Below are 23,541 nucleotides of genomic sequence, written 5' to 3' on the forward strand. Positions count from 1 at the left end.
AAGTTCCCCCTCAGTTCTGAGCTCTGCTCTCTTTGCATCGAGCTCCCGATCTAATTGGCTTTCCAGTTAGTTCCCCGTTTGTCTGGAATCGCTAGTTCCACATTACAAGCTGCTGGTAATCTGGACCACAATTCCCCATTTAACTGGAAACCCCAGCCCTTGGTTCTGTCCCCAGATTTCATGCTGCGAACTGCTGGCAGTTCCCCGTTTGTTTGGAACCCTTCCCCAGATTCCACGTTGGGAACTGCTGGTGACAGCTGCAGTTCCCCACCTGTTTGGAATCAGCCCGCAGTTCCCATGTTTGGGATTTGCCAGCTCAATCCTTTCCCCAATCCCCAGTTTCACGTGGGGAATTGGTGGTGGTGCACACAGGGCCTTCTCTTGGCCAGGCCACAGTAACATCTTTTGATTACTGTTGATACATTAAGGTGCATGTGTTTGCCTTGTTTTCGGTAGATAAAAGCTATTGCTAACATGGATCTTGGAGGCCAAAAAACTGTAAAAATTGATGGGCATGAGTTGAGCATTTAAAGGCCATTAGAGTGCTCACCTGCCTAACTCAAAGACTCCCGCGTTAGGATAAGTTGGTCACAGAATGGGTTAGATAGACACTGGGTATCGCTAGCCTCAAGAAAATTGAGGTACACGGTACCTCATGCCATGCATGCAATGAGGTACATGGTAAAACATGCACGATCCTCAACCCAGTGGCACATCCCTCTTAGGTATTTGACTCTGAGAAACCGAAAGACTTAGCTAATGGGATTTTAAATTCCAAAGAGTCAAGCGCGCCACCTTCTGGCACACCTGCTTATTTTATGTCTAAGAACTATGGTCCCAGAAGCTGTAAATAATTACAAAACTGGCAAAATCTTACTAAAGACAACTTAGAATTACAATGGCCATTATAAGGAAAGTTCGAATTAGTAAGATCATTTAAGAAGGACACTTGAAAGTACGGGTTGCTGAATTAAATGAACAGAATGGGATACCTATTTTAATTGGTATGCAGAAGCTTCCAAAGCCTTCAAAATTCCAAAAATATCTTCATTGCAAGTTTGGTTACAAAAGGCTAATGAAAAATTAAAGACACAAAAGATATACAAAACAACACCTAGGCCTCCGCCATTCCATCTTCCTAGGGGACCGTCATCAAAACGCTGGCCGAGAAACCAATGTCTCAGTTGTGGTCAGCTAGGACACTGGAAAAGGGACTGTGCTCAAAGGCCCTACGCAGATTCTTCAGCTCGAACGCCCATGTCTACCTTCAAAGGAGGGCTCCCATGTGGGTCCCTCCCCGAACTGAGGAGATTCTGAGAGATCAGAAGTTTTTCTGGTCAACTGCTACATTATTCCCTTAAACAGCTAATGGGAACTAAAATTAAAATGAATGGAAACCCTTGCCAAATTCTAGTAAACATTAGAGCTCCTCTCCACTTTACCCCACTCAGAACCTGCAGACGGGACCCTGGAAAACTGGCAGAAGCCACTGGAGGGCGAGAATTCTTACCAGAGTTGGCTCTCCAAAGTCTCTGTTAAGAGACGAAAATAAAATTTCATAATATCTGTTTCTTTCCAAATCCAAACGCATGGGCTATTGATCCTTTCTCTCCCAGGGGGAGCTATTGCCTTCTTGCTTGTCCTGTTTTGTGTCCTAAGGGCTTGGCCTTCTGTCTGCCTGGGACTTGCGGGTTCTTTCTTGCGTCCATCTTTGGGAGTGACTCTGCATCTTGCACCCTCTTTTGAGGATGCTCTTGGGTCCATGGAGTTGTTTAAAACTGCCAGAAATATTTAGTGTTTGTCCTGGCTGAAAACTGACAAGATATTTAAAAGAAATTTTTAAGTAGCCCTGTAGTCAAAAGTTGGCCAAATTGGAAGCTGATATTCAGAGCCTGACGGGAATTTGTTTTTTTTTTAGCCCTTTTCCTCTAAGTTAAATGTACCCAGAGGGAAAGACAAACATTCTAACGTACGAGGATGGCTGTGTCAGTCCTTTAGCATTTGGGCTGCAGCCCAATTCTTTGAGGAGCTGTGGGTGGCCGTCCTTATCTTGCAAATCTTTACAGGACCAGGGGTGCAACTCGAGGCATTTCAGGGTTCACCTATTCCTTTTTACCAATCTTAAGGTTTCCCCATTTTTATCTCAAAAGGCTTGCAAATTATTGGCCTTAGAAAATCAAAGTCCTTCTTGGAGGTACTTGCATTCTTGCCTTGTGCTTTAGAGATATAAAAGCTAACTCTTAATCTAGGCCATCTCTTTAGAGTACAAACCTCAGGAAGGTAATTCTTATCAAAAGTAAAAGTAAAGAGGGAAAGTTCATTTGAAATTTTAAAAAAAGAAACACCTTAAAGTGTCTTCTAAGGTCTCTGTTTACATCTGTCTATATGTTTACGTATGGTATTTTCTACCTCCAGATGGTATTGCCAAACTAATTTTAAAAGAGCTCTATTTAATTGGTTTAAACTTAAGCACTTATAAGTATTCCTAAAGTTCTCAGAAATATAATAGAAACTAACCCAAATGCTTTATGGGTTCACATGATCTGGAAAAATATTCGGTATTAAAGCTAGTTTAAGTTTATTGGTTTAATTAAAACAGGCTTGTCTTTAGAGCCCGTCAACATTAAATATAAAACTTTCATTCTACCTGGGTTTACTAATCAAATAAGTTCAGGATATCTCTGTCACAAAAGTTGCCACCAAAAAAAAAAAAAGGTTTAGGATGATGGGTGACTTTATCTAATGTCTCATGAAGTTTTTGTAGGTAATCTACACATAATTGTTAAGAGCAAGTAAATCAAATAGATGTAAGTAGGACAAAAAGTTTTTAGGTGAACTTTTAAAATAGTTTCTCTGAATCTTTTTGGTAACCTGAAACCTCAAAGTTATGCTAAAGTAAGTTGAATGATGGGCATTCATTAACTATCTAGATCATTTCCAAGTAGGATAAATTAGTGTAACGTTAATTACTAAACCTAGGGCTACCTAATTTTGCCTTCTTATTACTGAGAAACTAAAGATATTTGGGTATATTAGTAAATATGTTTTATGCCATGCTGAGAAGCATGTTTCTAAAAATTATTGATAAATTTGCCAGGCCACAGAATGTAATATAAAAGATGGTTCACAATTGCTTACTTCTTAGTTTGCACTAGAAATTAAGGTTTCTAAGGGTTAAGAATTCTAATTAATATATGTAATTAAAGCTGCTAGAAATAATAAGAAAAGCAACTCTGTATGCAAGGAAAATAGAATATGTTTTTTGGTTAGAAAAAGTATGAAGTATGGATGTAACCACGGGCCCTCTAGGACCAGGTCAGACTGACCTCATCTTACCAACAGAAGGGTAAAGCTGTTTTTCAGGGTCAAGCCCCCAAAATGCAAGTCATGTAGCCAGAGCGTGTGCAGAGGAGAAAATCTGGACCTGAAATAACACCTGAGACCCAAGCATCTCCCCCTCAGAACCAAAGGACCGGGACATGACCAGAACTTGACAGTTAGACTCTTACCAGAAGTGGGGGGTCCGTTGTCTAGGGGGATCTGGTGTTAAAGCCCCTTCCACTTCTTACCATAAATGTTTAGAGCCTTCTAATTAAGACCTGCCCCTACACTGCTCTGCACACCAGCCCGTCCCCTAACCTCTTAAACTGTGCCCCAAGCCCTGGGCCAGAGAAACAGATCCCACAGCCTTGCCTCCTGCCTCCTTGCTGATCCACCTTGCCATAAAGCCTTGTCTCTTCTCAAAAGCTGGTGGTGTAGTTATTGGCTTTTTGTGCACACCGGGCAGAGAGCCCTTTTTTGTGCAGTAAAATGGCGATCATTTTTGCTGAGGGAAATGAAAATGATTTTGTCCTAAGGTAAAGCTGTTTATTTCTAAGGGAAAGAGAAGGAGGGACAAACTAAAATGGACAGAAAAAGTTGTAGAAGATTTGCAGAAAAGGAATCTTGGGAAAAGAGTTTTATGCCTGATCAAGCTAAATAAGATTGAATAAATTTGTCATAAGGGTCTTAAAAATGAGCTTTAATATCAGTAGTGTACTTATGTAAAACTGGAACTTAAAGAGCTCAGGCTTTTTACAACTATTTAAGTTTCTGTAATTGCCCGCAAAGTCTTTAATTGTCACCATGGTTAAATGGATAACTAACTATTGTTTCATAATGACCTATGATCCTGTTCAAGCAAGTGTTTTAAAACCTTTTGATATTTTTGACAAACTTCCCCAAATCAAACTCTAAATGAAGTCCTTTTGACCTCTAGCTAACTTTGGGATTTTTCAGAAGGCCCTTCTAACATCTCAAAAGATTTGCTCTCTCTCCTTATAAAAAGAGAGCTGTTACACTAATTAGGCTTATTTGATATGTTAAATTACATGGTGAGCATTGTGAGATAAGAAATAACACTAACCCTTCTTTATGTTGTGTCTGTATAGGTATATGTTATAAGTGTTCCAGAAATTGTGTAAAATTCCTAGAAATCCAATATGTCCTGGTATAATGTTATCAATCATAATTCCAATTATTATCTTAAAAGGTTGTATGCTACAGAAATAACCAAATTTCCTTGTCAATTCCATTATAATGAGCTCTCGTCAGATCTCTAACAATGGACATTTAAAAAAATCTTTTGTCACTTATAGACAATTGTTTTACTCAGATGCTTTTCCAAAAGCGTTCTTGCAAAAGTGTTTCCCCTTCAGAGAAATTCATGGAAAGGACTCTGACAAGCATTCTAGAACAACACAGGTTTCTAGTAACTTTCAGATCATACCACTGAACTCAGTAAGAATTTACAGAACTCTAAGGAAAACTGGATTTATGACACTGACAACAAAAGATCAAGTTCAACAAGTATTAATTACACGGGACCGAATAAACTGAGGAGGATGATTATAAATTTTACAACTTCTTGTTTGAGACATCGGTGGTTCTCTAATGTTTTGCTTTTCCAGATTTAAGGAGATCTTTTCTTTTAAGCTATCTGTGACTGGCAGCAATTTGGTAAAGTATATCTCTGTAAACAAAGATGAAACATTTACTTTTCCTTTCTACCCAATCCCTCCAGAATTTGGAAACTCTTGGGTATTCTTTTCATGGCAGTATAGTTATTTATTTACATAAGTTCAATGAAAATCTATTCTCCTTGTAACAGGACATAATTGAAAATATTGGCTATATATTACCAAGACTTTGACTAGACTGTCATATTTGAGAGGGATGCACGTGGCTCAGACATGATCAAAAAAGTTTGAGGACTGCTTGGAAAAACTGGCCTGGTACTTTTCTTACGAGGTTCCAACAAAGCAGGCTTAAAAAGATTTTATTCTTGCTGCACTTATGTAAATAATCAGCCTAAGTTTATTGCAAGCCAATTAGTTTTACTGTGATTATCCTTAAGGAAAAGAAAAGGAGATAATTATAGAGAGGAATATTGTTTGCACCTTTGTCTAAATTTGATTTTAATCTTGTTAACTGTTTTTAAAGGTTTGTTATATACCTCTCAACAGGACTGGATTCTGAATTCTCCTAGTTTCTTCAAACTAACATTTCCAATTTTCACCCTCCCTTCTGATTGGGAATCAGTAAGAATAAAGACTGTTCTTAAATTTCCTTGAAAGGGGCTATACCAGGTCCTCCTCACTACACAGATGACAGCAGAACCTCTGGGACTTGAACTCTGGGTGCACATCTCATAACTGAAGAAGGCTCTACCTGACACCTGGCCCAAACTGACCAGGAAGAGAAGTAGCTGACAGCGAGGTAGACTGCTTCCTCCAAGACACTGGGTCAAGACTTCAGACTTTAAACATAACACCCTCTCTTCTTCTCTTTCTTTCCTGTACTCTGGCATTGGCCTGGAAAGACCACCAACATCTCTATCTCCCAGGCCATTGAAGGTGGAGGGGGGAGCCTTTGCCTTTCAGACTGCTAGATTTGTCATCAAAACCCCCTATCGGTCCCTGACGCTAGAATCTATTAATAGTGCCATCTTAGTGGAAGTGGTCTGAGGCCTGACAGGGTTTGCCTTTGTCTCTGGTGGTTATCATTCTTCTTGGGCCTATGAAAGCCTGGATGGCTGGTGCACAGTCAGACAATACCTCTTAGATTATCTAACTGTGCCCTGAACTTGCACAAAGGAACTCATCGGTCACCTCATTGGTAGACTCTCCTAGATTTACATCATCAGGTTAAAAAGACTTACCATGGGCTGGCCCTGTGGCGTAGTAGTTAAGTTTGGCATGTTCCACTTTGGCAGCCTGGGTTCGAGGGTGCAGATCCCGGGTGTGGACCTATACCACTCATTAGCCATGCGGAGGCAGCAACCTACATATAAAGTAGAGTAAGATTGGCCCAGATGTTAGCCCAGGGCTAATCTTCCTCAAGCAAAAAAAAAAAAAAAAAAAAGACTTACCAGGAGGCATTCATGACTCAGGATTTGTTTCCTTTGGCAGGGTCATACTTCCCTGGTTAGAAGAAAATGTAAATAAGAATACAATCAGAAACTTCTCCTTAACTCTTGAAGATATTGCAGACTCCACTAAGACAATAGCTGCCCAACAAAGATCTTAGACTCTCTCGCCAAAGTAGTTCTTGATAATAGGCTAGCCTTTGATTATCTTCTAGCCGAGCAAGGAGGTGTCTGTGCTGTGGCCAACACCACCTGCAGTACCTGGATTAACACTTCTGGGGGAAGTGGCTCACATATGATTACTGAGCAAGCTGCTTGGCTAAAAAGGTGTCTCCTTCCACGGGATCTTTCTTTGACTTATTTGACTTTAATTGGTTTGGGTCTTGGGGACCATGCCTCCAAAGTGCCCTCCAAACCGGGGAATTAGCCTGCTTGTAATCCTCATAGTCTCCCTGGTGTGCTGCGTTCTCTCAAAGGCTTTCAGTGCACCTTCGCAGCGAACTGCCAAGCAAATGACCTAAGACTGAAACATCAGACAAGGGACGAAGAGGACAACTGATTTAAAAATTGAACCTGAAGTCGTGGCCTGTGAATATTACAGAGATATTATAAAAAAGCATCATGACCTGTGAATACCACACAAAGGATCAACAAAATTTCACAAGAGATGCTGTAAAAAAGCATCACGACCTGTGAATACCACACAAAGGATCAACAAAATGTCACAAAAGCTGTGAGAGCTACAAAGCGGTAGCTGAGAGTGGCACCAATGCCTTAAATTTTGACCACATCTCTCAGTTAAGCTGCAAGAAGGGGGGATTGTTAAAAAGGAGACTACTGGCCCAAAATGGAGTCACTTATGCTAAGCTCCATCAAACCTTAATACCCAGCCTAACTGCACTTTCAGCCATCTTGGGAACGGGACCTAACCCGGAACGTCCTGGTCAGCACCAGGAGGTCATCCACTGACTTGACCCCTTCTGTTCCTCTAGGAGGGCAACCTTGCCTAAAACAATGCATTCTTTGAATAATTTCCTTTTTTCTGCGTCCTCTCTGCCTTTCCAGACTTTTCCTTTTCTGCAGCTCAGCCGAGCTCCTTTGTGCTTGCTAGATGGGGTGCTGCCCGATTCATGAATGGTTTAATAAGGCAATTTGATCTTTAAATTTACTCAGTTGAATTTTTTTTGTTGTCTAACAGATTGTTCCTGCATAGACGAGACCCACCCGCGCTCAAACACCCAGCCAGAGAAGCCACAAAACAATCTCCGTTGTCCTTGGAAGAAAGCCCGCCCTACCCACTAGGAGGGAGGGAGCCTCTCCTCCCTCGGGGAACACGCTGGATCGAGGCGGACGGACCTCGGGGACGCCACGCTGCAGGGGTCAACGAGGAACTGTCAAGTTAGGTTCGCCTGTGGATTTTATAATAAATACCCCCTCCCCCATTTTAGGCATCAACATAGAACGCCTTTTGATTTCCTAATAATATGAAAATAGACAAGTTTCCAAAGAGTTAAATGTTTATTCCAAAAATAAGAGTCTCAGAATAAAGGACAATCCTTTATCTTAAGTATGTAGTTTTATGAAAAACTCACTCAACTGTCTTACTTTTCTTCCCCCCCACCCCCCAAGATCCACTAACAACCTGGGGCAGAGCTGAGCCCCGTGTTTGGGAACCCCTAGTGTGACTTGTCACCCAGCCCTCGGCTCAGGTCTGAATTCTCCGGTTAACGACAGCAGCGACTTGGGGCCGGAGGCGGCTCCTGGCGGGGCGATTCTCCGCGTTAGCTCGCCTCCCACACGGGAGCCGGCCGCTGACCCCCGGTTCTGCTCCTTGCACGTGGGGGCCGGTCCCCGGCGGCTCGGAGGAGGGCCGGACCTCCGCGGGGAGAGCCAGGGCGGGGACAACGACGCGAGGGCGCGGGGGCCACCTCCTCGGCGCGCCGACCTGGGGCGCGGGCGGCACGGGCCCCGAGCCACGGGCCCCGCGGGCTTCCTGTTCGCGGACGGCGCCACCGAGGCCCGGGACGTGCAGTCGGCCGGGCCGCCGCGCGCTCCTTCGGCGAGCGCCTTTTGGGGAAACCAGGAGAGGGGCCGTCGTTCCAGAAGGCGGGGCCCACGGCGGCCTCGCCCGGTCCTCGCCGCCACCGCCCCCTCCTTAGGCCCGTGGGCTCCTTCCACGGCCTCCGCTCCAAACCCGGTCCGAGATCTGCCGGGCAACAGGCCTGCCGCCGCCTGGCCGCGGGGTAGGGCCCGCTCTTGGGGCGCACGCGCAGCGGGCCACCAACGCCACATTCCGGCCTCCAGCCCCCGCTTCCCAACTAAGCGAAAGGGCAGCAGGAAGGGGGAACGGGAGGGGCCCTCCGCGCTGGGACGGCCTCCCATTGGCTCCTCTCGCTCCGCTCTCGGCTCTGATTGGCTGCCTGCCGAGCGCACGGGCAGAACACGCTCTCCCGCGCCGCGCGGCGTGCGGCCGGCGACGGCGGCGCAGCCAATGGGAGCGGCCCGGGGGGCGGGGCCGCGGCCTGGGTCTCCGCGCGCTGGGGAGTTGGTAAACAGATCCGGAGCGCGTGCCGGGCGCCAGTGCCGCGGAGGGGGCGCGAAGGTGACCGCGGATCGCTGCGTCCTGCAGCCTGGTAAGGCTGCCGGCCGCCGCGTGCAACCGGAGCTGGGCGCAGTCCCCGATTGGGCCCTTCTTGCATCCTCCTCCAGTGACAGCGCGGCTTCCCCTCTGCGAGTTTCACTTGCCGCGAGCTCCGGGTCGTGGCGCGGTGGGTGCGCCTAAGGCTGCAGGGTGGGGGTCTTGCAGCTGTCTCCTACCCCCGTGCCCACCTCCGCCCGCCCGGCCTGCCTCGGGGAGGGGACGAGGACCGCGTGCTGGAGCCTTGGGTCCCTGGACCGCGCCGAGAAGCCCCGGTGACCAGCCGCGAGTTGCCGGGCTTCTTGGTCGTCAGCACAGCTTTCCTGCCTCGCTTTCTCATGATAGTATTTCTCCGCACTCCCAGACCCCTTTGTGCTGTGTCTCGAGCTCTAACTGCCGCTGGCTGCAGGTTTGTGTCAGCGCTTTGACTCCCTTTGGCCGAGCCAGCTGTAGGGTTTCACAGGTGGGGGTTTCGGGTGAACTTGGGAAAGAGGGCCCTTCTTGGTCCTTTCCTCTGTTTGCTTTTCTTTGTACCTTCCTCCTCTTTCTCCAGACACTTGGGGTCTTGTGAGTAGTTTGGCCTTAATTGCATAAACTTGTGCCTTTTCCTAGCCTCCGCCTCCTCTGCCAAACCCAGGCCAGTTCTCCCATGTGCCTTGGGGAAAGGGGAATGCTGCAGGGGCAGGTCTGGGTGCTGGGACTCTCCATTTGGATGAGAGACGTCAGCCACCCAAGGGTGAGAGGCTTATGTGCAGCTTCGCAGCCTGGGTTGGGCGTGCAGCCCGTTGGAAAACTTGTCCACGAGCTCTTGGGCCTTGGGTGTGCGTGACAGAAGACTGAAGAGCTGGGCATGCCAGGCTTGCCCCTTTGCCAAAGGATTTCGGTATGCATTGATGCCAGTCTGCCAGTTGTTGTGCTGTAGACGGGTGGGTCATCCTGGCAGGAGGGCCCTTTCTCCTGAGAAGAGACAAAGAGAGGGTGGTGGTTCATAGGAGCAGCATCTTTAAGACTCTGGTGACGACTTTGAGCATTTGGTTCAGCTTTACAGGTAATGCAGACAGTGCGGGGTTGTTATAATTTTTGGCCTGACTTCGGGCAACTCACAGAAAAAGTGAACCAGGCAGTCTGAGCACTTCCTTGAGCGTCACCGAAGGCAGGTCTGCAGACTACTGACATTTTAGGCTGGATAGTTCCTTGTTTGGTCAAGGGCTGGGTGGGTGGGGCGACCTGTGCATTGTAGGATGTGTGGCAGCATCCCTGGCCTCTATCCATTAGATGCTACTAGTATGCCCCTCTCCACATACACACTAGTTGCGACGACCAAAATGCCTCCAGACGTCGCCAAGTGTCTCCTAGAGGGCAAAATCGCCCTTGATTGAGAACCACAGAGTTAAGACTCTAAAAAGAGCCTTCCGGTGCTGCCAGGAGCCTCCTGGAACCTACCCATGAGTAGTTGAGAGGTTTAGGCTCAGGGTTGTGTTGTGTGCACTGCCCTACACCAATGATAGAAGCCGTGTAAATTGGGCTTTAAAGGAGACCCCACTGCTGCACCAAGTGGCATAGGAGAGAGAGAGGAAGTAGAAACCTATGGGCCTTTGCTCTGCCTGCTGGATGTGTGGCAGTGACTGGCTGGGTCCAGAGTTGCAAAAGAAGTGGAAGACTTGGTGGTTTCTGTCTTTGGGGACTTTGCAAGACTGTGGGGGGTAAGCATGAAAATAACCATGGGACAGTTGGTACGTAGTGAGCAAACAAGTCGAAGCTATCTGAGTGCTGGCAGAAAGGCCAACTCAGTTATCCACAAGTGGCTTTTCCAAGGGGATGCTTTACTCGACCTCACTTTTTGCTGGGACATCTCTCGTGTCTTGTCATGTGGGAGAGGGCCAGGCCTGTGTCTGCAGGGCCTGTGTGTCTGGCTGCTTTCCAGACATACATGTGCATATATTTACATATACTGTGTGCTCCTCTGTGAAAGAGACTGCCCAGGAGAGTAATGGTGCAGCCTGGACACATGTGTGATTTGTGGGGTTCTTTTATAGTTGACGAAGGCATCAGTGTCAAAGACAGCCATTTCTTTTCGTGCAGAGAAAGAATCTTTACTTCTGAGTCTAGAGATTGCCTTCAGTATAACCCAGAATTTATGCCCCAAACTTCTAAGTCTCAAACTGATGGGGATGCAGAAAAGCTGAAAAACCATGATTATTGTACAGGGCAAGGAAAAATATCCCAAGCACCTACCATGAATTTCTCTTTCTTCTCGTTGGTCGATCCTGTGGGGATGTATCAGGATTTTCCCATATCATTCCTTGGTCAGTTAGGGGGTCTTTTGGGGGCCCTTTGTTGCCTATAAAAGGATCTAAACAGGCAGGTCACTTCTCGTTTCTCAAAAAGAAGTTTGGAGAAGTCTATTATTGGGAAGCTCCAAACTTGGCAGGATAATTTTCCGTCAAGAGCCATGGACCCTGAGTCATTATCTTTGTTAGTTGAAAGAAGAGCTGTGTGCAAAATTAGACAGAAATATTTAGATAGAGAGTTGTCTTGATCTGACGGTGGCATCTGGAAATAGTTCCAGCATTCCTGCTGAATAGCAGCCAGGAGCTTGGGCGAGCCGGTGGGAGTGGGGCAGTGTGATGGTCCTGCTGCTTCTGGAGTTGCACCTGTGGGCGGGCTGGTGTCCACTGACCCTGAGGCGGGGCCAGGACCCCGAGTGAGATACTTCTGCGTGGGGTCTGAGAGGGGTCTTCTCCCCACGCCTTGTGACTCTGAGTGGATGTCCACTGGTCTGCCCACAAGTGTGTCATCTGTTGTGGGGTTATAGGCCCCTGAGCTCTTGACCTTTGGCTTTGAGGTCACGGGCCCACAGAATCTTTAAAGTTGGAAATGACCTTGAAAATCTCTTTTAACTCTTCATGCTGAGGTGTGATTTACTTTTAGTGTGTGCATGTAGAGGTTCATGAGAAAGCTGAGTGTTTTTCACTCAAATTGCCATTTCAGGGTATCGTAGAATCTGCCGTGGTTGAATGGTGACTGCAGTCTGGTCTCGAGGGCCCTCGGCTTGCTTTTTTCTATTTCCTCCCATTCCCATCGGGCTGGGGCAGAGGGTCTGCCTTTGGTTTAAACCTGGAAGATCCCTGTGTGCCCTCAGGGTCTGTGTCCCTCCACATCCTGCGCCTCAAGAACAGCCCATTCTGAGTCGTGGGTGGATCTGGTTATTTACTCTTCGTTGGACAAATATCTATTGATTTCTCTGCCTTGAGCAAGGCATTGGGAAAATAAAGGGCACGAGACTTGGGTACCTGACTTGGGGAGTTGTAGCAAGGGCTATGCAGATACCACCTAAACGTCCTCAGCATGGTTTGGACCAGGGGCTCTGGGTCAGACCGCTCCTAGCTGGTGGAAGCTGGGAAGGCTTCTTGGAGGAGGAGGCATGTGAGCTGGGCGTCTGAGGATGAGCAGGATTTCAGCAGGAAGAGGCAGGAGTTTGGGGGAGTGAGGGGCCAGTGCTTCCTAGACTCTCTGTGGTAAAGGACTAGGTTTTATTTTTTCCTAATTTGTTGCGGACCAGTGTTTTTGCAAAACACAGTAAAAACGTCATGGTGATGCTAACTTGCTATAAAAGTTTGTAAGCACTTCCTCCTGTCTCATCGAGGACGAGAATACCAGTCCAAGGACCACTCTTGGAGTAGCACTGGGGATGTGGGTGTGGGGGGTGGGGGTGAGCGTGTTCTGGCTGGAGCGTAGGGGGTGTGAGGGGAGCAGCGGGGGGCTGGGCAGCAGATGGGCCCCCCCATTTCCTGTGGAATTGGCCTGTGTGATCTGTCCCTGCGTAGTCTGAGCAGAGTTTGGGTGAGTGTGAGCAGAGTTTGGGTGAGTGTGAGCAGTTTAGGTGAGTGTGAGCAGTTTGGGAGAGTGAGCAGAGTTTGGGTGAGTGTGAGCAGTTTGGGTGAGTGTGAGCAGAGTTGGGTGAGTGTGAGCCGTTTGGGTGAGGGTGAGCAGTTTGGGTGAGTGCAAGCAGTTTGGGTGAGTGTGAGCAGAGTTTGGGTGAGTGTGAGCAGTTTAGGTGAGTGTGAGCAGTTTGGGAGAGTGTGAGCGGAGTTTGGGTGAGTGTGAGCAGTTTGGGTGAGTGTGAGCAGTTTGGGTGAGGGTGAGCAGAGTTTGGGTGAGTGTGAGCAGTTTGGGTGAGTGTGAGCAGTTTGGGTGAGGGTGAGCAGAGTTTGGGTGGGTGTGAGCAGCCTGCTGCCAGGTGTGCTGCTTGGCATTTTATCTCAGCAGTGGGCTCTGGGCAGGGGCAGAGGACTTGGCTTGGTGCTCCTGGGAATTTTCAGCGGACGATTCAGTTCGGGCCAGAAAGGGATCCCTGGGCACCCACGACTCAGGAGTCGGCAGCAGGCTGGAGGGCCCTGAGAGAGAGGGAGGTGGCTCCTTGCCCTGCATGTGCCCCGTCGACTGGGGAGATGGGGAGACGGCGTGGGACGGGCAGCCTGCGCAGGACCTAAAGGGGACACCAGCCCAGCTGTGGGAACCCAGGGCGGAGCTGGTGTTGATTCTGCTGGAAAAGGGCTGGGAAGGTGGTTTGCTGTGCTGGCCGGGAGGCCTCAGAGCTGGGGCCTAAAGGATGAATGAGCTTCCTTGGGGGAGAAAAGCTGGGGAACTGTGGCCCGGTGGAGGCCAAGGCCCGGCTGCAGGGTGGGCGCTGCCGGGGAGGAGCACTCGGTGGGCAGGTGTGGGCATCGCTGGTAGAGGCTGGTAGAGGCAGGTCAGGGTGGACCAGGAGGAAGCCCAGGGAGGGGGTTTGGGAGAAGTGAGGGTGGCCTGAGTCCCAGGTGGCGGCTGGGAGAGGGGGAACACAAGGCATAGAGTCAAGAGAATGTAAATCCGTGCAGGTAGAATTTCTAGACTAAGTGACTAGTTGGCCGCTGGGCTGAGATTTCAAGTTGTGGGAGGAGCTGTTTGGGGTGGATGGCGGTGTCACTCCTGGAAATGGGGTACAGGACAGGGAGGAGCTGGTCAGGGGGAAGATGGTGACGTTAGTTTTAGACATGAAGGTGTCGTGGTGCCTGGGGGACTTTTTTCCCATCCTTTTTTATTAAGATATAGTTTGGGGGCTGGCCCTGTGGACGAATTGTTGAGTTCTCACGCTCCGCTTTGGCGGCCCAGGGTTTTGCTGGTTCGGATCCTGGGCGCGGACCTAGCACCGCTCATCAGGCCATGCTGAGGCGGCGTCCCACATGCCACAACTAGAAGGACCCACAACTAAAATATACAACTCTGTACTGGGGGGCTTCAGGGAGAGGAAGAAAACAAAAAGAGATTGGCAACAGATGTTAGCTTAGGTGCCAAAAAAAAAGATATAATTCGCATGCAGTAAATTCGTTCTTTGTAGTGTGTGGTTGCTACGGGTTGACAAACGCATCCACTTACATAATCGCTAACCCAAGTAAGGTGTAGAATAATTTCATCACCCCCAGATTCCTCTGTGCCCCTTTGTCAGTGCCTCTGGGACTTCGAGGGGCTGAGGCAGGTGTGGATGACCGGGTTTGTTCTAGAAGTGCTTCAGTGGTTGAGATGGCCTGGGAACAGGAATGCACAGACTTGGGGGAGCCATCGGTGGTGGAGAGGCTGAAGCAGCCCAGGGACAGTGTAGATAAGCAGGGAGAACAGGCCTGGGGACCCACAGCGCTGCAGTAGGGGAGGAAGAGGAGCTGGTTCAGGAAGCTGAGAGAGGGGCAAGAGCGAGGAGAGGGCTTTAGGGGAGCTGTGGGGCCAGCAGGAAACGCCGAGGAGGGTGGTGTTGGGGTGGCCTCCGGTGGATTGAGCCATCAGGTGGCCGTGGTGAGTGTCACAGAGGGGAGGGCTTGGAGTCGGGGCCAGACAGCGTGCGCTGAGGGAGAGGGACGGACAGGAGCTCGTGCTCTCCTCGGGAGGTGTCGGCCGGGGTGGGCTGAGGGAGAACCGGAGTCAGTGGGAGGCATTTCATATTTGGTACATGGAAGCCGAGAGTGGAGGTGTGGGCTCGAGGGGGAAGACTTTTGTGGAAGAGGAGATGGAAGGCAAAAGAAAAAATAGGTGAGGGGCAAGGCCCTCGTGGAGGAGGGATGAGACAGGATGGGGACGGAGAGGCTGGGGAGGGCCAGGCGTGGGCCGCGAGTGGGAGGGCGCTCACAGCTGAAGGCCTCTGTTTTGGGGGAGACGGAGGTCAGCTAGAGAGTGAGTGAGGCCTCTGCTTGATGGGAGTGGGGCAGGCTGGGCTGGGGGTGGCCCTTGAAGAGAAATCCAGGCTCGGGTCCTGCCTTAGGTGGCTGCCAGGTTCTGCTGCCAGCCTCTGAGGAGCTGGTTGTTCCCGGTCGAGCGTGTGTGTGTGTGTGTGTGTGTGTGTGAGAGTGAGCGAGTGTGTCAGAGAGGCAGGGAGGGGTTTCCCGGTTGTGTGAGAGTGGGCCAATCCCTTCCTCTCTCGCTGCACCTGTGCACTGGATCTTCCCAGAGGCGTGTTCCCTGAGAAGCTGCAAGATTTCCACTCCCCTCTTTTGAGGCGCAGGGTCGGCCCCTCCCCAGTTGCTGTTTTCACAGAATATCTAGAACGGTCAGTACTCCAGTTCACTGTACATTATTCCTTCTAGACCCCCTTAAATCCCAGTTTTCAGGACAGCCCTGGGCCGTGCTCTCTCTGTCGACCCTCTATGCTCCAGGGATAAACGGTCCTGTCCTAACCTCTGGGAACTGGCGCTGGCCCGGGTCAGTCGCCTCATTTTACACAGGAGGAAATGAGGAAGGGCAGACCCAAGGAGGAGAACTGGTGTGCCCAAGTCACACGTGGATGGTGCCCGAGGGGGGCCTGGAACCCGGGCCTCGCCGTCCGTCCCCCTCCATCCGACATTCCTCGTGGCGTCCGGGCAGTAGAGGGCCTGGTGGCCGCGTTGCAGCCATCTGCCGGGCTGGGTGAGCGGACCTGGGGACTGTTCACACACAGCTTTTCAGTTGAAGCCCGGAGCCTAGGGTCCAGCCCGTTGTTTGCTCCCTGCCTGGCACGGTTTCTCCTTGGCAGCGATCCTGGCTCCGAGGAGGGCGACGGTAAGAATAGACTGCCCTGTGACCTGCAGGTGGTTACTGTTCATAGGTCCCCAAGCAAACATCCCACATCTTTCTGAGATCAAAACACACTGCACTCTTGCTCCGAAGGTGTTTACAGCCAACGTTTGGTGAAGCCAAGGTCCAGGCTCGGCTCGCCGTGTTTCCGGTTCGGGCCTGGTGGAGCTCCCTGCCCGTCGGCCGGCCTGCTGCTTGCCCTCTCCCCCAGCCTTCCTCTCAGCAGGGAGTGGGGTGGAGGAGCAGATGAATGGAGGGGCTGGCCAGCTCAGGCTCGCATCCACCTGGCTCTGCTCCTCTGAAAGCCGCTCTTCCTCCTTTCTCCCTCCCTGCCTGCACCCCATGGAAACAGGGGCTGCGGCTGTGCCCCCTGGGGGTTTTCAGGGCGGGTGTGGACAGAAAGAACATTTCCTGATGCTCAGCAGCCTGGTGGTCTCGTTGGTTCTGGTTCCGAATGAGGGAGCTCAATAAGCTAGGGACACCCTGGGCTCATATGGGTGGACGTGGCACAGCGCCAGACCCCATGGGGATGCAGACCTGGGTCAGAGAGCTCCCCTCTCTCCAGGAGGTCACCATGCAGTGAGGCATACGGGGCGGGCGCAGAGTCGTGCAGGGAACCTCGCGGTGACCTTAGGTCATCAAGGACGAGGGAGATTAGAGGGGAAGAGGTAACTTGAGGCTGGAGCCTGCCCGTCTTCCTTGGCTGTGGCTCCTTCCTCGGGTGCATCACTCCAACCTCTGCTTTCACAGCTCCTTCTGCCTCAGGCCCTCCTGCCTCTCTCTCCCAGGGACCCTGTGACTCCATTGGGCACATCCAGGTAACCCCCATCTCAAGATCTTTAACTGAATCCCAGCTGCGGAGTCCCTTTGGCCACATAAGCTCACGTATTTGCAGGTTCTGGGGGTTAGGGCACGGACGTCTCTGGGTGCACGTCATCCAGCCTGCCACAGCCACCCACAGCAGAGGGGCCAAATTTAAACACAACCCTTTTAATATCTGATTTCACTTTAAGAGAAACTCCTCAGCCGCAGCTTCAGGGTTCCCCACCCAGGGTCCTTATTCCCCTTCCTGTGTGACAGTACGGGTGACACTTGTCATTTGTGTGGTCAGGGTCCGCGTGCGTGGGGGTGGGTGGGGAAGGAGTCAGAGGGGTCTGAGACATGAGTCTTGCTGAGAGGGGCTTAGAGTTTGTTGAAGAGAAAAGATGTACATGTGCCAAAGATAACTTAGAAAACAGGGCAGGGTGTGACCAGTCTTGGGGGACTGAGGTCAGCTGATGGGGAGACTTCACTTCCTCAGAACTGCGTCCCACTTCCACAATGGATGTTCATACATTCAGAGCACTTCCAGCTCTCTCATCTAGATCAGACATAATGAGAATTTATGCCATAGTTTCCAGGAGAGGAAGCAGATTACAGGATGGTTCAGGAACAGGCCAGAGTGGCCCAGGGGCTGGTCAGCGTCCGGCCGATTCCCAGGCCCCAAGGGAGGCCGGCCTCCTGCAACAGTGCTGTCCTGCCTGTAGGGTGATAGGGCTTTGCTGTGCAGAGGTGAAGGGTGGGCCTGCCTGTGGGGGGTCAGAGCCCACTCACGTGGCAGAGGTGTCCGTGGGGGCTGGACGGGAGCCCCGGGGCCTGACCGCGCCGCCCAACGCCTCAGGCTCGGGAGTCGGGGCGCTATTCTTAGACGGCTCAGAGCCGTTCAAGTGAGGGGTTAACGCGGGGTGGGGGACGGATTGTGGGAAGATTAGCCTGAGGGCAGAGTGCGCTGTGGCTTGGAGACGGGGAGATTGTGGGGGTAACGGCTTCGCCCCCCCGTCCCTTCCTGACATACCAGCAAAAGCTGCCGTGCTGTTTTCTCCCTGAGTGGCATTGATGGGGTGAGGAACACCAGCGGGTATTTATGTCCCGCCGGCCTCTAGGTGCTCCGAGCAGGCCACCAGCACGCTGGACCACTCTCACCACAGCGTGAGTCCCCCACGCTGGTCCCCAGGAGAGGGCGAGGCTGCCTGCCCTGGGGCAGACGTGACACTTTACCAGTCGTAGTGCTGGGATGTAGATAAACGAAAGGATTGTCCACACTGACCGCATTCGTGCTCCCTCTGTCACCCGAGTCTGAACCTCATCCCATAGTGTGCGTGGCTGTAATAATAATAATCGTAGCAGCTTATGGTTTTGAGCGCCTGCTGTGTACCAGGCTCTCGGTGCCCTAAGTGCTGTTATTATCTAATCCACTCCTCTCGAGAACGGACGAGGAAACTGAGGCGCAAAGATGCACTCAAATGACTTGACTTAGGTCAGCACAGAGGCAGGATCTGAACCAGGGCACCTAACTCCAGAGCATCATTGCTTCCTCAGTATCACTTCCTGAACCAAATATTGTTTCATGTTTTAAGCAGAAAACTTTCGTGTTTTTTTTGGTCAGAAATGACATTACCGTCTGGACCCCATGCTTGGCAGGCTGGCGTTTGAAAGCCGTGTTTGTAGTGAGTTACCTTTGCTCACCAGAGGGAGGAAAGCCCACCGGGACCCTCCTGCCACCACCTGTGCTTCGGAGCCCCTGCAGGTTCATTCACAGTGTTGGGTTCCCCTGGGGACCATCGTTAGAGGCTGGAGCTTCTCCTGCTGCTCCTTTTATATCCCCACCCCCACAGCCCACTGCCCACCTTGGGGCAACAAACCAGGGAATCCCAAGAACGTCTTAATCTCCCAGTAGGCAGAGAGGGGGGCTTGCAGTCTAGGACATCCAAACACACTCTTTTGCTTGTTTTCTCCTCTTACCTGTTAATTGGATGCCTGGCTCCTGAGCCGTGATAGATTTGAGTCATAGCTCTGCTTCTTGTAAGCTGTGTGACTTTGTGTGAGTTGCTTAACCTCTCTGTGACTTAGTTCCCGCATCTATAAAATGGGCATAATAACTGTACCTGCCTTATAAGAACAATTGAGATAATACACGTAGAACGCTTAGCACAGAGCCTGGCATATAATAAACTCTCAATAATAATAGCAGCTATGGTTAGCATCATCATGTTGTGCTGGTCTTCTACTGCTCATAGAATAGGGCATTTGGGGAGCTGGTTGAATCCACTGGGGAAGGGTGTCAGAGTGCCTGCCGCTCAGCACGCTCTTGTGTGTGTTAGTACAGGAGTGGATAATTTTTAAACAGTTCCAAGTAAAATCCCGATAGTCCGAAGCAGCTTTCAAGGGAACACAAAGTCCTCAGCCTGGAAGACAACTTGAGGCCCAGCAGCTAACTCATCCTTACAAGGCACGACTCCACGGGATCATCTGAGGGCTGCGGGTTCAGACCTGTGTGGGGTCTGTGGTGAGCAGCCCCAGAGCAGACAGGACAGCCTGTGTGGCTCGCCAGGAGGCCGCCACACCCTGCCAGTGGGGGCCCTGGGGCTTAAGACAGAGGCAGCAGTGTGCACACCTGTCTGCCTGTGTCTCTCCCTCCCACCAAAACCCCACTTCCCGGTGCACACGCCCGGTGGTTGCCTGGCGGGCCTCTTGGTGGGGATGCAGCAAAAGTGCAGGAATGAAGAACTGATTAGATGGTGGGTGGATTTATGTCCGCTCCAGCTCAAACTGTGGACTGACTGACAGTGGCACTTGTCTGTTTCGGGTGAGGCGAGGGAATGCAGGTAGCAGTGGTATGGCTGTGAGCCTCCCGAAGTGGCAGGAGGCGGGGGAAGAGATGTACAGGAATTCAGCATCTGACACCCCTTCACCCCCCAGGCCTGACTCCTTCACGAGCAGCACCCAGGGGCCGCCCTGTGCTGGGTGGTCCAGTAAAAGGTGGTCACCACAGAGCCCCTCCCTTTGTCTGGCTCCAGCCTGAGGTCTCTGGTGGGGCAGATCTGTGTCTGGTGAGGTGAGCCCATCTCTCGGGGTCAGGAGCAGAGCTGTAGTGGGGGATCTCACCCCAGTGCCAGCCCTGTTGGGCTGCCCTGATACAACTCTAGTGACCTTAACAGATTTCCTGCGACAGTTGTGTTTATATTTTATTCTGTTGCTCTATAATAGGCGTTGACAAACTTTCTATAAAGGGCCGGATAGTAAATATTTTAGGCTTTGTGGACCATAGACCTCTCTTGCCACTACTCAACTCTGCTGTTAAGCTGAAAAAAACCCCAAACAGTCAGACAGTACGTATGTAAATGAGTGAGCTGTAGATAATACATAAATGAATGAGTATGGCTGTGTTCCAATAAATATTTATTTACCAAAACAGGCAGCAGGTCTGGATTTGGCCCGAGGGTCATGGTTTGATACTAGTCATAGTGTATGTCTTAACTTTTGGTTCAGAAAAATGTGGCCACTGTACTTACTACATTATTCTAAACTAGGATCCTGGTTTTCTGGGGTTTCCCCCTTTCATACTGTTGGGGAGGGGGAAAATTTCTGCCTGCCTTTCTTGGCTCTTTGGCTGGTCTAATAATAAAATTGATGTAAGACACGTTAACAGGAGAAAAACAAATTTAATATCGTACATACAGGGGCCCCATAAGAATATGAGACCCAAAGAAGTGACCAAAGCAGGCAGCTTTTATGTGTTTTAGACAAAGAAACAATAAATTTTAAGAACTGACAATACAGAGAAACTTAGGCTTGGGTATTTAATTAGTGAAAAAACTAAGCAGAGTTTGTTTACACAGTCTTCTCGGCCTGAATCCGCATCTCTGGAGTGATAAGGATGTCTCTCCACCTCCTGGTGCAGGGAGGGTCCCCTTCACACGGGAGAGTTATTTCCTGCTTTCAGGGGGACCAAGGAGGCTCAGAGTGTCCTCCTTGCACCAGCTGCTTCTTAGGTAACTTTAATTCAAAATAATCGGTATGCCAAAGGGGCATTTTTGGGGCAGCTTATCCTGAACCCCATCATTTCTTTCCTCTGAAACCTCCCTGGAAGTTTCATATATTAGAAGCTGAGCTGGTAAGTTGCTCCATTATTCCACTGAATTAATCTTTTAGTCTTGAGAATTGGTCAGTTCAGTTCAACAGTTGTGTCTCACTTTAGGAGGCGGTGATGCAGGTGGGCTCCTAAGGTTAGTCCTGTGGTGCAGGCATCAGGTATTTATAAGAGGTGTTTCTGTGGAAACAAAAGAGAAACAATGGGGAATGATTGGAGCAAACTGTAAACCAGTTTATGTGTTCCGAGGATAGCCAGTCGAGATTTCTTGGTGTCAGGGCCAACGCATCTTTTGCAGTTTGAATGTCTCTGATGATGTCACTGGGTATTCAGGCATAGTTTCTGAGTGGCCCCCATAGCAACGGGCATGAAGATTAAGTAAACATGAGTTATTGTGGTGATTCCTCTGAAGTTTATATCAAGTCAAGTTCAGTTTACAAGTTCCTATTCAGTTTGCAGGCCTTCAGGAAAAAGGGCAGTTTTAGTTCTCAATGATTCCAAGTCAGAAGGGTGGGAGAAAAATTGGAAATGTTAGTTTGGGGAGTTGTAGCCAGACACTGGAGGAAACGAGAAGAATTCAGAATCTGGTCTAGTTTACAGGGAGAAAACAAACCTCAAAGACGGTTAACAGAACTAGAATCCAATATCCAGAAGTGTGTATTATAGTTTCTACTAAAACACAATTTTTTTTCTCTGCAATCACCTCCACTTCTATCAAAGATAAGTATAGTAAGACTAATTTATTGGTAAATTAAGTCTAATTTCAATAAACTTGGCCTGATTATTTACATAAGTGCAGCAAGAATTGGAGTTGACTGTGTAGAATCTTTTAATCTGCTTTGCTGGAATTTTTCATAAGGAATCTCAGACTGGACTCTTAAAAGCCTCTCAAGGCTAAGCAGCTGAACCAAAGACTTGCCATCAGACTTGCCTGCAATACCTACAGATTTGGGTTAATTCCCCTCTTTTTGAGGTCCCCCAAATATTTTGAGTTTCCTGGGCCTTCCAGGAAGTAACCTTCCCTACTCACCTGATAAGACTGCCAGGAACCCTGAAAGCAAGGTACCAGGCTCATATTTCCAAGAGGCTTCGTAAAATAAACCTTGGTTCTTTAAAGCTGTCTGGTCATATCTGAGTCTGTGTACATCTTTCTCAAATATGACGTTTCATTCAAAGCCTTGGTAATAGAACCAATGTTTCCAACTGTGTCCTGTCATAAGGAGAACAGATTCTTATTGAACTCATGGAAATAACTATATTGCCATGAAAATGAGAATACTCATGGAGAGTTTCTGAATTCTGGAGGGAGCAGGTAGGGAGAAAAAGGGTCAGTGTTTCATCTTTCTTTGCAAAAGTATATTTTACCAAATACCCCTGAGTCATAGTTAGATTAAGAGGAAAGATTTCCTTATATCTGGAAAATAAAAGATTAAAAAACCAGCACTATTTCAAACAAAAAGTCATAAAAATTATAATGATCCTCATCAGTTCATTCAGTCCCATGTTTTTAATTCTTGTTCTGCTTGAATCCATTTTTTTTTTCTGTTGGTTATGGAACTTCTTACCAAGTTCAGTTTTATGATCTTAAAGTTAGCAGAAACCTGGACTTGTCAAAAGGTCCTTTCCAGGAACCTCTTTGAAGATGAGGCACTGTGGCAAAAGCATCAGAGTAAAACAGTAACTGTCTGTAAATGACTAAAGACTTGAAAATGGCATGGCTAAAGATCTGGTTAGAGTTCATTACAATGCTATTGACAAGGAAATTTGGTTATTTATGTGACATACAACATTTTAAGATAACTAGAATTATGACTGCTAACATTATACCAGGACATATCCGAATTTTAGGAATTTTGTACCATTTCTAGAATACTTATGTTAATAATATATGTCCACACAAATGTAATCTAAGAAAGTTTAACATCACTTATTTGACAGTGCTTCCCATGTAATCTAACATACCAAACAGGCCTGATTAGTTTAACATCTCTGTTTTTATCAGAAGGGAGAATAAATCTTAGGAGTTCCAGGGGCCTTCTGAAACATCTCCTATCTCAAAGTTCTAAGTCAGAAATACCTCATTTAGGATTTGATTTTTGGGAAGTTAGTAAAAAATATCAAAAAGTTTGGACACTTGACTAAATAGGATCACAGGTAATTATGGAATAATACTTAATTATCTATTTAACCAAAGTGACAGTTAAAGACTTTACAAGCATATGTAGAAGGTTGTATAGGTCTGAGCAAAACTTAGTTCTTTTGTATTGAGAAGATTCAGTTTTCTTAAGTAATCAAAGACCTGATTAAGACAACGTGAAGCACAGGACATTATTTTGATAAAGCACAGAATTTTTCTTTTCCAGGCAGATTACTTTAAAGTCAAAGAAAAACCCTTCACAGTCTCTTGTTATGAAAAGCAGACCCATAGTCCAAGAAAACTTGGTCCTTTTAAGAGAGAGAAAACCAAATTTTAATTTTGTACCAGCTTACTTTTGATATTAAAGCTCC

The 23,541-nt window shown here is 48.8% G+C and overlaps 1 protein-coding gene across 7 annotated transcripts in view; it reads left to right on the forward strand.

Annotated features, from left to right (window-relative positions):
- Nucleotides 1–8,863: 8,863 nt before the first annotated feature.
- The window catches only part of COQ8A (coenzyme Q8A), a 48,283-nt gene continuing 33,605 nt past the window's right edge, over nt 8,864–23,541 (forward strand). The window contains exon 1 of one of the 7 annotated variants that reach the window (XM_014865104.3): nt 8,864–9,039. Coding sequence is in view for 1 of the 7 variants with exons in the window: in XM_070501692.1 (XP_070357793.1) it covers nt 9,895–9,927 (33 nt within the window). In the remaining 6 variants the exon portion in view is untranslated. Of the gene's footprint in view, nt 9,454–9,740; nt 10,093–10,588; nt 10,748–14,909; nt 15,108–23,541 lie in introns of those variants that run through there. The other 6 variants (XM_070501696.1, XM_044762724.2, XM_070501692.1 and 3 more) reach the window with 6 other exon arrangements.

This window comes from Equus asinus, chromosome 30 (genome assembly GCF_041296235.1).
Source record: "Equus asinus isolate D_3611 breed Donkey chromosome 30, EquAss-T2T_v2, whole genome shotgun sequence".
NCBI classification, from domain to species: Eukaryota; Metazoa; Chordata; class Mammalia; order Perissodactyla; family Equidae; genus Equus; species Equus asinus.